This window comes from Plecotus auritus (assembly GCF_963455305.1).
Source record: "Plecotus auritus genome assembly, chromosome: 3".
Taxonomy (NCBI): Eukaryota; Metazoa; Chordata; class Mammalia; order Chiroptera; family Vespertilionidae; genus Plecotus; species Plecotus auritus.
Window position 1 is genome coordinate 161,769,646 of NC_137772.1, and position 13,876 is coordinate 161,783,521.

Below are 13,876 nucleotides of genomic sequence, written 5' to 3' on the forward strand. Positions count from 1 at the left end.
GAGAGGAAGAGGGAGGGAGAGAGAGATAGAAACATCAATGATGAGAGAGAATTATTGATCAGCTGCCTTCTGCACACCCCACACTAGGGATCAAGCCCACAACCTGGGCATGTGCCCTGACTGGGAATCAAACCCATGACCTCCTGGTTCATAGGTCAATGCTCAACCACTGAGCCACGCTGGCCAGGCCACTGGTGGTTTTGGTACGTATCCCCCACGGATAAGGGAGATCTACTGTGTGTATGTGTATAATCACTAGGTTATTCTACTATGCAGATGAGGTTAAGGACCTCTGAACTAGATTACACCTTTCTTAGATACAGTGACTGTTTTTGTTTGCTACATCTTCCTTGTAACACCAAGAATAGTGACTGAATAGATGTTGCCAAGAGACCACATAGGGGTATTAAGCTATGGTTCATAGCCTATGATGCAACAGTGAACACTGCAGTATCCTTTGACTGAAATGCACAGAATTTTAAATTCACTCTCTTGATTTTCTTACTGATAAAGGGTGAGAGGCTCAATATATTTGGTACATACTACTTAACATGCCAAGTTTTTGTTATTATTTCGTTTTGTTTAATATTGTGTACAAATACTCAAACACTGGGTATTTTTTTTAGTGCCTCCTACTACTTTCAGCTTTTAGGTATGGGAGCAGCCATGAGCACGTGTGTAATTATTTGGATATATATTTCCTACATGCTTACACATATTTAGAAGCTTCAATTCTCTTCCAAGCAGCATTCTTAAAAAACAGTAGACAGCCAGGCCAGTGATGCTCAGTGGCTGAGCATCGACCTATGAACCAAGAGGTCACTGTTCGATTCCCTGCCAGGGCAAGTGCCCAGGTTGCGGGCTCAATCCCCAGTGTGGGGTGTGCAGGAGGCAGCTGATCAATGATTCTCTCTCATCATTGACATTTCTTTCTCTTTCTCCCTCTCCTTTCTTCTCTGACATCAATAAAAATATTAACAAAATAAAAAGAAAACAGTAAACACATAATATTATATGGGTGATCTTTCCCAGGCAAGGTGACATTGTCCCAAGAGAACAGGGTGCCAAGATACATTTTTGGGACCTCTAGGAAAAAGAGTCCATAGATTTTGTTTTTATCCTCACCTGAGGATATATTTATTGATTTTAGAGAGAGAGGAAGGGAGGGAGGAAGGGAGAGAGGGAGAGAGAGAGAGAGAGAGAGAGAGAGAGAGAGAGAGAGAGAGAAACATCCATCAGTTGCCTCCCGTGCTGGCTCTGAGTGGGGATCGAACCAACAGGACGGCGCTCCAACCAACTAAGCCACCTGGCCAGGGCCCATATATATTTTAAATTATATGACAGAGATCTACAAAGAACTTGGTAACCCATGATGCTGCTTAATAACTTACTTCAGCCAGTTTTGCATGTTACACCTGGATCTCCTGACTTTCTCCTTAAACCCAGAAGGGGAGAGCAGCAGGACAGCCTTATACATTAATAACAGCTCACATACTTGGCAATATATTAATTTATCCTTCAGTTTTGCTTTCTTCAAGATATACTTCCTCAATAAGTATGATTCTCATGTTTCCATGTATGGATTACAGTCAGGACAAGGAATTCCAGTCATATGGGATAAGAGAAGGAAAAGCTGGTTCTTCATATTGATGTATCCCAAGACTTCAGAGACTATGACTCAGTCATCGAAGCAAGACCTGAGAATCATCAATCTGCAAAACCAGTGTAACTTAATTTCCCAGTTTCCCAGCCTTCCCTGGGGGGCATTTGGGGATCATTTAATGTTATGGAATAGTTCAACAAACAGATATGTTTCCAGTCATGAATCATGAAATATTTTGCAGCTAATAAGTCCCATATCAAGTCAATGAAACATGGATAGTTAGGTGGAAAGAACACAATTAGATGTTTAAGGATGGGCAAAACACATACAATTTGATGTTTTATACACAAGGCACTGAAATAAACACTTTCTTTTTAAACCTTTGCCTGGTGCACTTAAGCAAAGGTCTTGATCTTGTAGGATTTTTAATGACAATCTCCTACTGTGCATTTCTGACATTTTCTGAAGGACACAACAAATTGTCAAGAATACTGCAATGCTGATGTAATCAAACTAGAAAACTATGAATTAAAGGTTTAATTTGGGGACTTGTTTTTCACTTTACTTTTTATATTAATTGGTAGGAAAACTCATAATGACCATCTCTTACCTGAGCAGGCTTCTTTTGAACAACTTGTTGTGGCTAAAAAAGAACAACAAAAAAAGAACTGTTATAGTTTAATAGAAAACATATGTAATGAAAAAAAATTAAGTATGCATATTTTAAATATAGACATGCATCTGCAAATAATGATGAAAATGTTAAGGTTTGAAATGTTTCTTTATTCATGGTTTCTATATGTTAAGAAAATAAAATGCAGGTTATCTCTGTTAAAACAATTCTCAATTAAAGTCTGGCATGCATACCAGCTACATCAAAATGAACTTATTTCATTTACTTTGTTTTTTGTTGCTGCTTTTTGTCTGACTACCAAAACACTTGAGGAGGGAACGGGCCTAATTTGTTAATATTTTGTGTTTTGTAAAAAAGCTTTATTGAGATTTAATTCACATACCATGAAATTCACCCATATGCAGTGTATAATGAAAAGTTTTTAGTATATTCACAGGATTGCACAATCATCGTCAAACTCTAATCTTAGAATATTTTCACCTCATCTGAAAGAAACCTCGTATACTTTATCGGCCACTCCCCATTTCTTCTTGCCTCCCTAGCTGCCCTTCCATCCTTAACTCACCACTCACCTACTTTCTGTCTCTATAAATTTGCCTTCGTGTAAATGGAAGCATGCGATAAATGGTATTTTGTGGTCTGGCATCTTTCACTTACTCGGCACAATGTTTTCTAGGATGGTCCATGTTGTAGCACGTATCAGTAGTTCTTCCTTTTCATTGCCAAATACTATTTCATTGTATGGACACACTACATTTTGTTTACCCATCTGCACTATTGCACATTCCTACCAGTGATACATGAGGGTTCCAACTTCCCTACACCTTGTCACCGCCTGCCTTTTCAACATCCTGCCGGCTGTGAAGTTGAGTATCACTGTTGTTCTGATGTGAATTTCTCTAATGACTAATAATGCCGAGCATCTCTTCTTCATGTGCTTATTGGCCATTTGTATGTCTTCTTTAAAGAAATAGCTATTCAAATCTTTTGCTCATTTTAAATTTTGTCCTTTCATATTGAATTATAAGAGTTCCTTACATGTTCTGGGTTAAAGTCTCATCAGAATATGACTGGCAGCTATTTTCTTCCATCCTCTGGGTGGGCTTGTTCACTTTTTTGATGGTGTCACTTGCAAATACCTTCTATGCCAGTGGTCGGCAAACTCATTAGTCAACAGAGCCAAATATCAACAGTACAACGACTGAAATTTCTTTTGAGAGCCAAATTTTTTAAACTTAAACTTCTTCTAATGCCACTTCTTCAAAATAGACTCACCCAGGCCGTGGTATTTTGTGGAAGAGCCACACTCAAGGGGCCAAAGAGCTGCATGTGGCTCCCGAGCCGAAGTTTGCCGACCCCTGATCTATGCCAATGTCTTATTTCTGTATATCTATTTAATTCTTATGTCTATATCTATCTATATCTATTTAATTCTGTTTGCAGAGCAAAACTCTCCACTTTTAAGTTAAACACCCGAGGGAAATTTTCTACCCAGCCTAAATTAATTTCCCAAGAATTAGAGAATTAGAAAAATATTTAAGTTATTCTTTGTATTGTAAAAGGCGGACTGAAGCCCCCACTTTCGGATGGATTCCTTCCAGTACAAACCCTCCTGTCGGAATCCTATCAGTTTCCCTTATTCTGTCTATACATCGCTGAGGTTTGAGAACACCACTGAGCCACTCTGATGTGGAGAGTGACATGCTGTCATGGTTCCAATGGGAAAAAAAAATTGCTGCAGTTCTCCCAAATAACAGAAGTTAGAATACTTTCACTATATCATGGAAGGAATAGAGTGCCTATTCATTTTTCTTCCTCTCAGAATTTCTGTGACGGTGTATATCTTACTACTGCTGTATTAAATGTAAACAAAAATCACCGGAACGTTATTTTTTTAAAGATGAACAAACTAAACAGAAAAGACATGGCAAAATGCTTTTGTGCCCTGAAAAAAAAAATTCTTCCCTTTGACGTTAAATCATAGTAGAGCTGACAGGATAAAAGCCCAGGCTTTGAGATGATGTTTTCTCCAGGCAAGGATGAGGAGGACTTCTTGCCTTAGGGGATTCACAAGTGTGCGCTGAGAGAGAAGTGTTTATTTCAAAAGACTCCTGTGTCAGACCGCTCTTCTTCCTTCTCTTTCTTCCCACCTGTGCACGTTTACTCCCAAACTGCTTCAAATCCGCACGCATTCCTGCAGGCTGACGGCTTCCTACTGCTCAGGGCCCCCTCCTTTCTTGGCTGGATCCTGCATTCACGTGACTCCTGCACACTGCGGGCTCAATGAAATCCTCTGCAAGGGCTGCCAGCTCCCCCAATTTTCCATGAATTAGGTCCTGACACTTCAATGAGGGGAAAGACAATGTCTGAAACGCTCCCAGCCCTGGCGCCCGGCCTAGTCCGTGTCACACAACTTCCACCAGCTGCCTGCCCTTCCACACGGCACTTCACCAAACAAACAGACCCTTGAAGGCTCTCAATGCTGCTGGGGTGACGGCTGCCAGGATGTTTTCCCAGCCTCTGGCACCCACTGGCTCCAGACTGCGTCGGGAAAGTTTTCTGTTGTTGTTATTTTGTTTTTATTTTTTATGAATGGCTCTGGGAGAAAAATGCAGACGGAAGCACAATACTACTGCCATTCATAAAAAGGGAAAGGAAACAAGCCGCTGTCTGGAAATCTTCTGGGATGCGAGCAAGCTGCAAGACTCTCATCTCCCTTGAGGCATCTCCTGGCCCAGAACTCAACATTGCTATCTAGAAACCAGTTGCCCCTCAGGGTTCCTATCACTACAAACATGGTTGATCTCTCTATATTTTATACGAAGAACCTAATAATATCTATCATGCATGTTAATCTTTTGTGTGGTTAGCAGTGTATTATCCTGCACCTTAAGAAAACGAGTAATATTTTGCACATGCATTTCCCACATAAAAACTAAAATCCTTTCCGTTTTTTAACATCGGTCCCTTTGTGACTGGAAGAACCCAGGCCTTAATATGTCCATTTGCTCACAGGGAAACTAAGGCACAGGGAATTTAAATAATTTCCCCAAGACCATCTTCTAAACCGAAGTCTTCTAATTCTCCTCATCCGCTGAATAATGATCTGAGGAAACTCATTCACATGCTTAAAAAAAAAAAAAAAAAGTCGAGTCTGATCCAATCCTGGGGGATAGCGAGGCCTCATGGCCTTGCTTTCCACCTCTAGATTCTCCTCCTCCACTGGGTCTCAGGGAGCCTGCTGCCATCACAGCCCGGGGAGCCCGCTTCCTCAGCGAAGCCGGCTCTGCTTCTCCTGGGGGGTTGCAGACAAAAAGTGAACCCCCGAGGACAAGAGTCAGGCCCACAGATCCCCTGTCCCCTTGGAGACTCTTCCTCAGTTACTGATTGTGGAGAGTCTGAGGACATCCCTTTTAAAGGCGTGGATTTCATAACAACCGTTCCATTGAATGGAGAGCAAAGCCCTCCAAGTTGCTTATTTAGACAATTCTGAAGACTCTGTTTCTAATAAGCTGGTGCACATGGTAAGTTTGGAGAGCTTGGGTACCTGTCGACTTGGCACGCAAAACTCACAGAGCACGGAGATGTTGAATTCCATATATTAAGAGATTGTTACACTTTTCAGAAGCCTGTAAGGAAAACCTCAGGGGCGTTTACCCCTAGTAAACTTCTAAAATACAATGGGCGAAAGAGAGCCTCCTCCCAGGACAAAACATCAACAACAACAAAGGACTTTGAAGAAATGCTTTGGATTAATATAATGTTAAACTAAAACTCTGTCAATGCAAAGTAAATTAAGAAGGGCCCTCTCAAACCACAGGGACATGTAGTTCTCTGCAGGTTAATCCTTAGCCAAATTCAAAGTATAATCTTTAAGCAAATAAATATCATTGCCTGCAAATAGCTTAGGATATGGCACGCTAAGAAAGTGCAAAAGGAAGACTTTTTTTTTTTTTTTTTTTTTTTTTACTTCTGAAACCATACAGCAAACCAGATTTCTCTAAATGAAAGGGGAAATGTTATTGCATTTTTAAGGTCCACAAACTATTTTGGTTTTTCAGATTTTGTAGAAAGACACTTTTGCAGGAAGTGGTCTGCCACCCCCCAGCTGTTTCAGAATAATTAAGGGGCTCCCTGTGCCTCCTGAGAGTCCAACCTATGGTTCCTGGGAGTCTAGGTATTTCAAAGCTGTTGCTTAGACAGCTAAGCCACCCCTTCTAGTAGGAATTTAAAGAAAATCCTTCATAACAAAAGGTCTAGACATTATCAGTTCATTTGACTACTAATCTCAACCTTAAATGAAAAGAGGCTTGAACTGGGCTTACCAACTTAATTTTTTAAAAATGAGGTGCCATGTGTAGTCAAGTGAGGATGATCACGATGCAAAGGGTCTTCAGTTGACTTGTGAAAGAAAACAGCCCTTCGTTTGGATCTCTGTTCTCAGCAGAAGGTTAACCTAATTATATCCGGTGTTTGGCAGCCAGTAGTAGGCAGTTTTGCTCACTTTGTTTTAAAATCATAAGACCATCATTGAATCAAGAAGTACTTCTGTGCCCTAACACAACCGTTGTCCATGTGATTGCTTTTCATTCTCATAGCAGTATAGGGTAAGACAGGCCCCCTAGCTATTTACTAAAGAAGAATATAAAAACCCTCATTTCTTCCATGGGACATGAAAGGCCCCTAAAATGTAACTCTCATTTCTTATTTCTAAATTTGCTCGCCAACTAAGTAACATCTCAAAAGGTATTTTTTTTTAGTTATTTTTAGTTATTTTATAGTCATTTTTAAAATTAAATATGGTAGCCAACTAAAAATTTTGCTGAAATGATACTTGTTTTTAAACCCCCAAAGGTGTTCTTTATGCCGAAGTCAGCGCACTGAATTAGTGGGGCTTATAATTATGTTTGTATCCACACAAGTGCACAGCTTCACCTTCTGCCGGAACTCACTGGTGAGTGTATCTCCACCACTTGATGAAAATTTCAGTGAATACATTGATCTATTGCTCAATTACTTCAACTGCTCTCTGGCCCAGATTGATTAATTATTTATAGCAAAAAAAGTATCAAACAAACTGAATAAGTAGACACTGCTCAGATTCAAGACAGGTAATTGTCCTTCTCTATGTAAACCCTCTATACATGGCCAGGCACCATGAAGGCCAGTGGCCTCACGTCTGCGATATGCATACTGACAGGAGTGCTTTTTGACTTGTGGTTTGAACAACATCCTTTGGACCCTTTGTCCCAAGAAGTTTAAAGGCTCAAAAGGTAATCTCTCTCTCTGTATATAACCATTCGTCAAGATTGACTTTCATTTATGTGCGGAGAAATATGCTTTTCACTCTCTGAAGTTTCACAGTGCTGTTCTGAACATATTTTCTTTGTGACATTAACCCAACTGAAGGGAGGTTACCATCATCAAGAATGGAAATTCTTCCCTGCTTTTTTGTGAAATGATGTGTTCAACACACTTATCATGGCATTCTGGACTTACAATTTTAAAGCTTCAATATTCTAGAATATCAAGAGTTATACTTGGGTCCCTTTAACAAATGAATTCTATGCTCCACAGGCTTTGAACCACTTTTTAAAAATATGTTTTTATTGATTTCAGAGAGGAAGGGAGAGAGAAACAGAAATATCAATGATGAAAGAGAATCACTGATCGGCTGCCTCCTGTAGGCCCCCTACTGGGGATGAATGCTGCAACCCAGGCATGTGCCCTGACCGGGAATCGAACCATGACCTCCTGGTTCATAGGTTGATGCTCAATCACTGATCCACACTGGCCAGGCTGAGCCATTTTTAAAAAAAGCATAAGAACCTCTTCCTCTTCTTTTCCAAATCAGATCTTACGTGGAATCCTACAATAAGAAGCAGACAAAATGGCACTTCTGCTTGGAACACCGATGCTCCAACACATTCCTTGCCCTTCAGTGGAACACCAAGAGGTCCAGGGAAGGTCATGTAAAAGTCTCTGATCTCTAGATGCAAATCCTCCATCAGACTTGTATCTCACCAGGGTTGGTGGAGGCAGAGCCTCTTCACAGCATTCATTCAGTGTGACTTATACTGTTAGATTGAACCACCATATGAACTGGAATTTTTGTCAGTCAAAAAGCAATAGTATCATAAAGTTTAACCAGTGGTCGGCAAACTGCGGCTCGCGAGCCGCCGCGGTTTGCCACTCTGTTGACTAATGAGTTTGCTGACCACTGGGATAGGGGCTTAATCACAAGGAACAACAACAGCCTGTAATTATTGGAATCGAGAACCTAGGTCAGTGGTCGGCAAACTCATTAGTTAACAGAGCGGCAAACCGCAGCGGCTCGCGAGCCGCAGTTTGCTGACCACTGGTTTAACCTAATACGTTTGGACTAATACAATCAAGGTAAGGTGATGGTTTTTGCTAACTGAGCTACATAATTCTTGTGACTTGTTCTTAGGTTATGTTAACCAAAAGACTTTAGTACTTTCTGTGCACCTAGGTCCTGCTCTCAATTCCACTTTTCCTTTACACCTATTTTGCCAAAGGAAGCCAGACTCTGTGGTGAGAGGAGGGATTTGCTCATACCTCAGATGAGGTTCCAGTTTTTTCATTTCTCCTGCAGCATTTCTTCAAGACCATCATGGCTGTCTTTTTGACCAGCCAGGTAACTTCTAATACCCACTTCAAGCCCTACTGAACTCTACACCTCTTCACTGAAACTGGATGGCTCCAATAATCTGCATATAACAATTCTCAATGCTATTCAAAAAAGTTTTGGAATGAAAACTGTGATTTCTAACTCAATCTATAATAATAAAAGCATAATATGCTAATTAGACCGGACAGCCAAACGGCCTTCTGGACGTCATTCCGGACGTCCTTCCGGATGAAGCTGTGGCAGCGGGGGCTGAGGCAGAGGTGGTTAGGGGTGATCAGGCAGGCAGTCGAGCAGTTAGGGGCAATCAGGCAGGTAGGCAGAGGGGTTAGGGGCAATCAGGCAGGCAGCAAGTGGTTAGGGGCAATCAGGCAGTCAGAGTGGTTAGGGGTGATCAGGCAGGCAGGCAGGCAAGTGGGTGGTTAGGGAGGATCGGGAAGGCAGGCAGGCTAGTGGTTAGGAGCCAGTAGTCCCAGATTGTGAGAGGGATGTCCGAGGGGTTCCAGATTGTGAGAGGGTGCAGGCCGGGCCGAGGGACCCCCCCCCACCCCGCATGCACGAATTTCATGCACTGGGCCTCTAGTCTAAAATAAATAGTCAGCTCTCAGTTATTGACACCAATACAAGGGAGTTGAGTTCAGGATATTCTCTAACACCAAGTGGTCCAAAGATTATTTTACTTACCTAAGAAATATTTTGGGTAATTAAAGAAGAAGGTGTACCTGAAGTCTGAAGCATTTATTTCAGATAAAGTGTTGGTCAACAATGTGAGTATGAGACTCAGTTGTTGCTAATACAAATCTCATCCCTTTTGCAGATACCCCTCTCACTGGGCTGGAAGTCTTCCTGTTTAATAGCTTCCTCAATTGAGAACAACCCTGACCCCTGGTGGTGGGAGGCCTTGAAAAAGAGGAGAAACCATCCACCATGAGTAACTAGTGGCAATTTTCCTCCAGCTTAGAAAAAGCCTGGGTTGGATCATAATTTCTATTTCTTATGCCTTCTGTGTGCACTTAGAGATGACTGTGTTATGTGTGTATACATATAGCCCTGCATGGTTATAATTTGACAGTAACATCTGGCCCTTATAGTGCAAAGGAGATTTTGTAGTGCCCTGTACAAAGTCTCCTAAGAAGTGATAAATCTATGGGGAGTTTTGGCAAAATCCCTGGAACTTCTGCTTGGTATTGGGAGGGAGGTGAGATGTTCTTTATTTTCTACTCTACTTGGCTTTAATCTTAGACTTTAATGCAAAAGACAAAAATAAGCATCATTTCAAAAGTATTTATTGGATTATTAGAACAAATGCCCTCACTGTGGCTGGCCTCATTTCATCTGTTCAAGGATGGGAATAGTTATATTCTGCTGTAGTTAGTGCTGGTTCACATCAGGCTGTGTGCACACGGCAACAAGCCATCTGAAAGCAGTTCTCATGCAAACAGATTTAGGGGTAATACTTTGGAGCCCTTGCCTGTCAGACACCTTTAGAATGGAGGGGAAAGATCAATGAGAAATCCTTAAAGATCTCAATGTCATAATGAGTGTTAAAAGCCAACCTTCTATACTCTGACCTGATGGCTCATCCAATTGTAACTGATCTTTGATAAACTGTGTATCAGACAGGTCCTGGATATAAAAATGAATAAGAAATGTTTCCTGGTATCAAGGAGCCTATAGTTTAACATGGGTGACAAATGAGAAAAGAGACATTAGAATACAATGTGCAATTTTAGATCAATTTTCTCATGTTCAATGTAATCTCTCATGTCCAAGGTAATCTTAAGAGTTGAGAGGCATGATCGTGAAGTACAGAGAATAATCACAGAAAAGAAGAGATGACTATTTTTCCTTCTTATAGGGAAAATGAGAAAGTAGAGATAAGTTCATGGAAGGGAAAAAATACAAGAAATTTGAAGACCTGATCTAGAGAAAAAGTATCACTTCTTCCCTCTCACACACAAAAAATACATGTAGAAATAAATTTTCTTTATTTTCACTTTAGAAAGTTAAAGATTATGATTAAGCTTTAAAAAAAAATCATAAAATAAAGCAAAAAAAAAAAGATTCAGCTCTGGAGGAAATGTTGTCAAAACCATGGCTAGTTTTAAGATGATACTTTGGTGTACTATGAAGTTACTGCATTTAATAGGCATTTTTATTTTATAAAAGACTAGAGGCCTGTTGCAGGAAGATTCCTGCAAGAATAGGGCTTCCTGCGGCCTGAGCGAAGCAGAGAAGGGAGCAAAGCCTGCCGCTGCCTCACTCCCTTCTCTGCTGCCTCGCTCCCTTCTCCGCTGCCTCGCTCCCTCCTGTCTCCACTGCCTCGCTCCCTCCCATCTCCATTGCCTTGCTCCCTTCTCTGCTGCCTCGCTCCCTCCCGTCTCCACTGCTCCTTGCTCCCTTCTCTGCCACTTCACTCCCTTCTGCAGCACTTGGCTTCCTATGCTGTATTCAGTCTTTGCTCGGTGCCTACGTATGCAAATTAACTTTTATCTTTGTCGGGTTAATTTGCATACTTGCTTCTGATTGGCTGGTGGGTGTAGTGGAGGGATGGTCAATTTGCATGTTTCTCTTTTATTAGTGTAGATGGCTGTACTTTGGGGATAGAAAGCATTCTGTAGTGAACAGTCACACACTGGTGGCGGTAAAGAAATACATAGTCTCATGAGTTGATGTTTCATCTCAATTTTTATGATTTCCCAAGATTTGGGGAAAATTTCACCCTTAGGCAAAAAAGCTGAATAAAAATTGTAAGATTAATGTCATTTCAAAAAAAAAAAATCAATCTGTTTCAGTCCTGTTTCTTTATCCTACAAGTTTTTAAACAAAAACACGTATTTTTCAAAGGCTCAAATTATTTATTTATTATCTACAAATATTTCTTTTTCTCTGTCTGTAGCCATTCACAAAGCTAGTTTACTTTGCATATGCACACATGGTTAATAGCATCAAAGTAAAATGAATAAATATTTGAAACACCATGCTGTTTGGTTCCAACAAATCAAACACATGTGCATAGATGCTGTGGACTAAGTCCAAACTTTATCTAAGGTCAACTTTAGCCAGATAGAGAGAGTAATGTTCAATAATAGGTGAAAGCAGACTTCTATGAGATAATGAAAATAAAATTGTATCCTAATTGGAGATGAGCAATAATTAATACTATATATTTGTTGGTGGTATATTTGAAAGTCCTTTTAAGATATGCATCTTCTTAATATTAGAGCTATTATTTAGGTAGTGGTTATATGAAATTGGATTTGAACTTTTATACACACAACTTTTCGCATAATATGTATATGTTTTCTTGTGTGCTTGCCCTTATGTTTATGATAGAAATAATGTGATTTTAAAAGTAGTTCTATTTACTTTTGTTTTGATGAAAGAGAGTCAGAACCAATACTTACAAAATTTCTTTAGTTATAGGAATATTTATCTAAGACTAAAACATTTAAAAATGGCTTTACAAAAATGATATAAGGATCCAGTATTTCCCAGCAACTATAATAGTTGCATATGGACCTGAATTTAAAAAGCTGAATCATGATTTTAACTATTTCCTTTCTTTAAAGAAAGGATCAATAAATTTATTTGTAATCTCTTATGTTCTTAAGTACTACAAAGGGAGAGTTTATGGGTTGAGTGCTCTATGATACTTAACTGAGTCATATCTCTCCTAGAACCTTAATTTAGCAGTATTTTCTTGGCACCAATTTAGGTCTAACTTTAGCTGTTGAGTTGTTTTCCTTGGAGGAAGTTTAATATTCAATCTGAGAAATGTTAACTATTCCTGAACATTAGCTTATTTCCTTTAACTTTTTAAATAGTTGTAGAAGTGAGTTCTCTTTCCCCCACATTCTCACACTTCACATACACCCAGCACCCTGGCATTTCCAGAAAATGTCTTCTTCCTTCATCTTCCTTCAAGTTTTCTTGGGATTAAGGTCCCTTTCTGCAGAATCCATAAATTAAAGTGTCTCCATTCCTTCTTCAGAAAACTAAGCATTTCATTCAGCTTGTCTCCAAAATCTCTATCTCAAATGGAGTCTCAGGCAACCCCCTGAACTACCTAACTTACCCAACTGCTCTAAAAATGGATGTTTCAAGATCGGTACTATGTCATCTTAAACACTATCTTTGTTTAGACTATTCCAGAAATGTCTCTCTGAACTCTGCTTTATTATCACATCCATTGAATCAAATATTCCTTAATTACAATTCAGGATAAGATGATAATTACAATTCAGGATAAGATGATATGAACAACTTTATATTTAAAGTTGTTCTCAAGGATTCAGGACAGGGGGGTTAGTTCCAAGACCTCCAGTGGATGCCTGAAACCGCAGATAGTACTGAATCCTATATAGACTATGTTTATTCTATATGTACATACCTATGATAAAGTGTAATTTATAGACACAGTATGAGATTAATAGCAATAACTAATAATAAAATAGAACAATTATAACAACATATTATAATAAAAGTTATGTAAACGTGGTCTCTCTCTCTCTCTCTGAGAACTGATCTGGTCATCGAAATGGCTATTAGGTGACTAATGGGCGGGGAGTGTATACAGCGTGGATGTTCGGGACAAAGGGATGATTCATGTCCCAGGCAGGATGGAGTGGGACAGAGTGAGATTTCATCACGCTACTCAGAGCAGTGTGCAATTTAAAACTTGTGACTTGTTTATTTCAGAAAATTTCCATTTAATAGTTTTGAACCATGGCTGAGTCTGGGTAACTCAAACCGAGGAAAATGGGGGACTACTGTATATTGATTCTATGATAATAATACAGCAATAAACAGTTTACAAACTGATTTAATGTGTACTGTCTGACTTACCTCACTACAGCCATCTGAAGGAAGCACTGCCATTCAGATTTACACACGAAGAGGCAAAACGCTAAGGACAGTCAATGACATGCGAAGGATGACAACAGTAGGTACCGCATCTACAACTTTAACCCAGGCTGTCCGGCTCTCC

The 13,876-nt window shown here is 39.9% G+C and overlaps 1 protein-coding gene across 2 annotated transcripts in view; it reads right to left on the bottom strand.

Moving 5' to 3' along the window:
- The window catches only part of HMGA2 (high mobility group AT-hook 2), a gene marked incomplete at its 3' end in the record, with an annotated part of 148,243 nt that overhangs the window by 13,148 nt on the left and 121,219 nt on the right, over window positions 1-13,876 (bottom strand). For both annotated transcript variants that reach the window (XM_080660100.1, XM_080660099.1), the window contains exon 4: window positions 2,214-2,246. In XM_080660100.1, coding sequence (XP_080516226.1) covers window positions 2,214-2,246 — 33 coding nt within the window. The remainder of the gene's footprint in view (window positions 1-2,213; window positions 2,247-13,876) is intronic.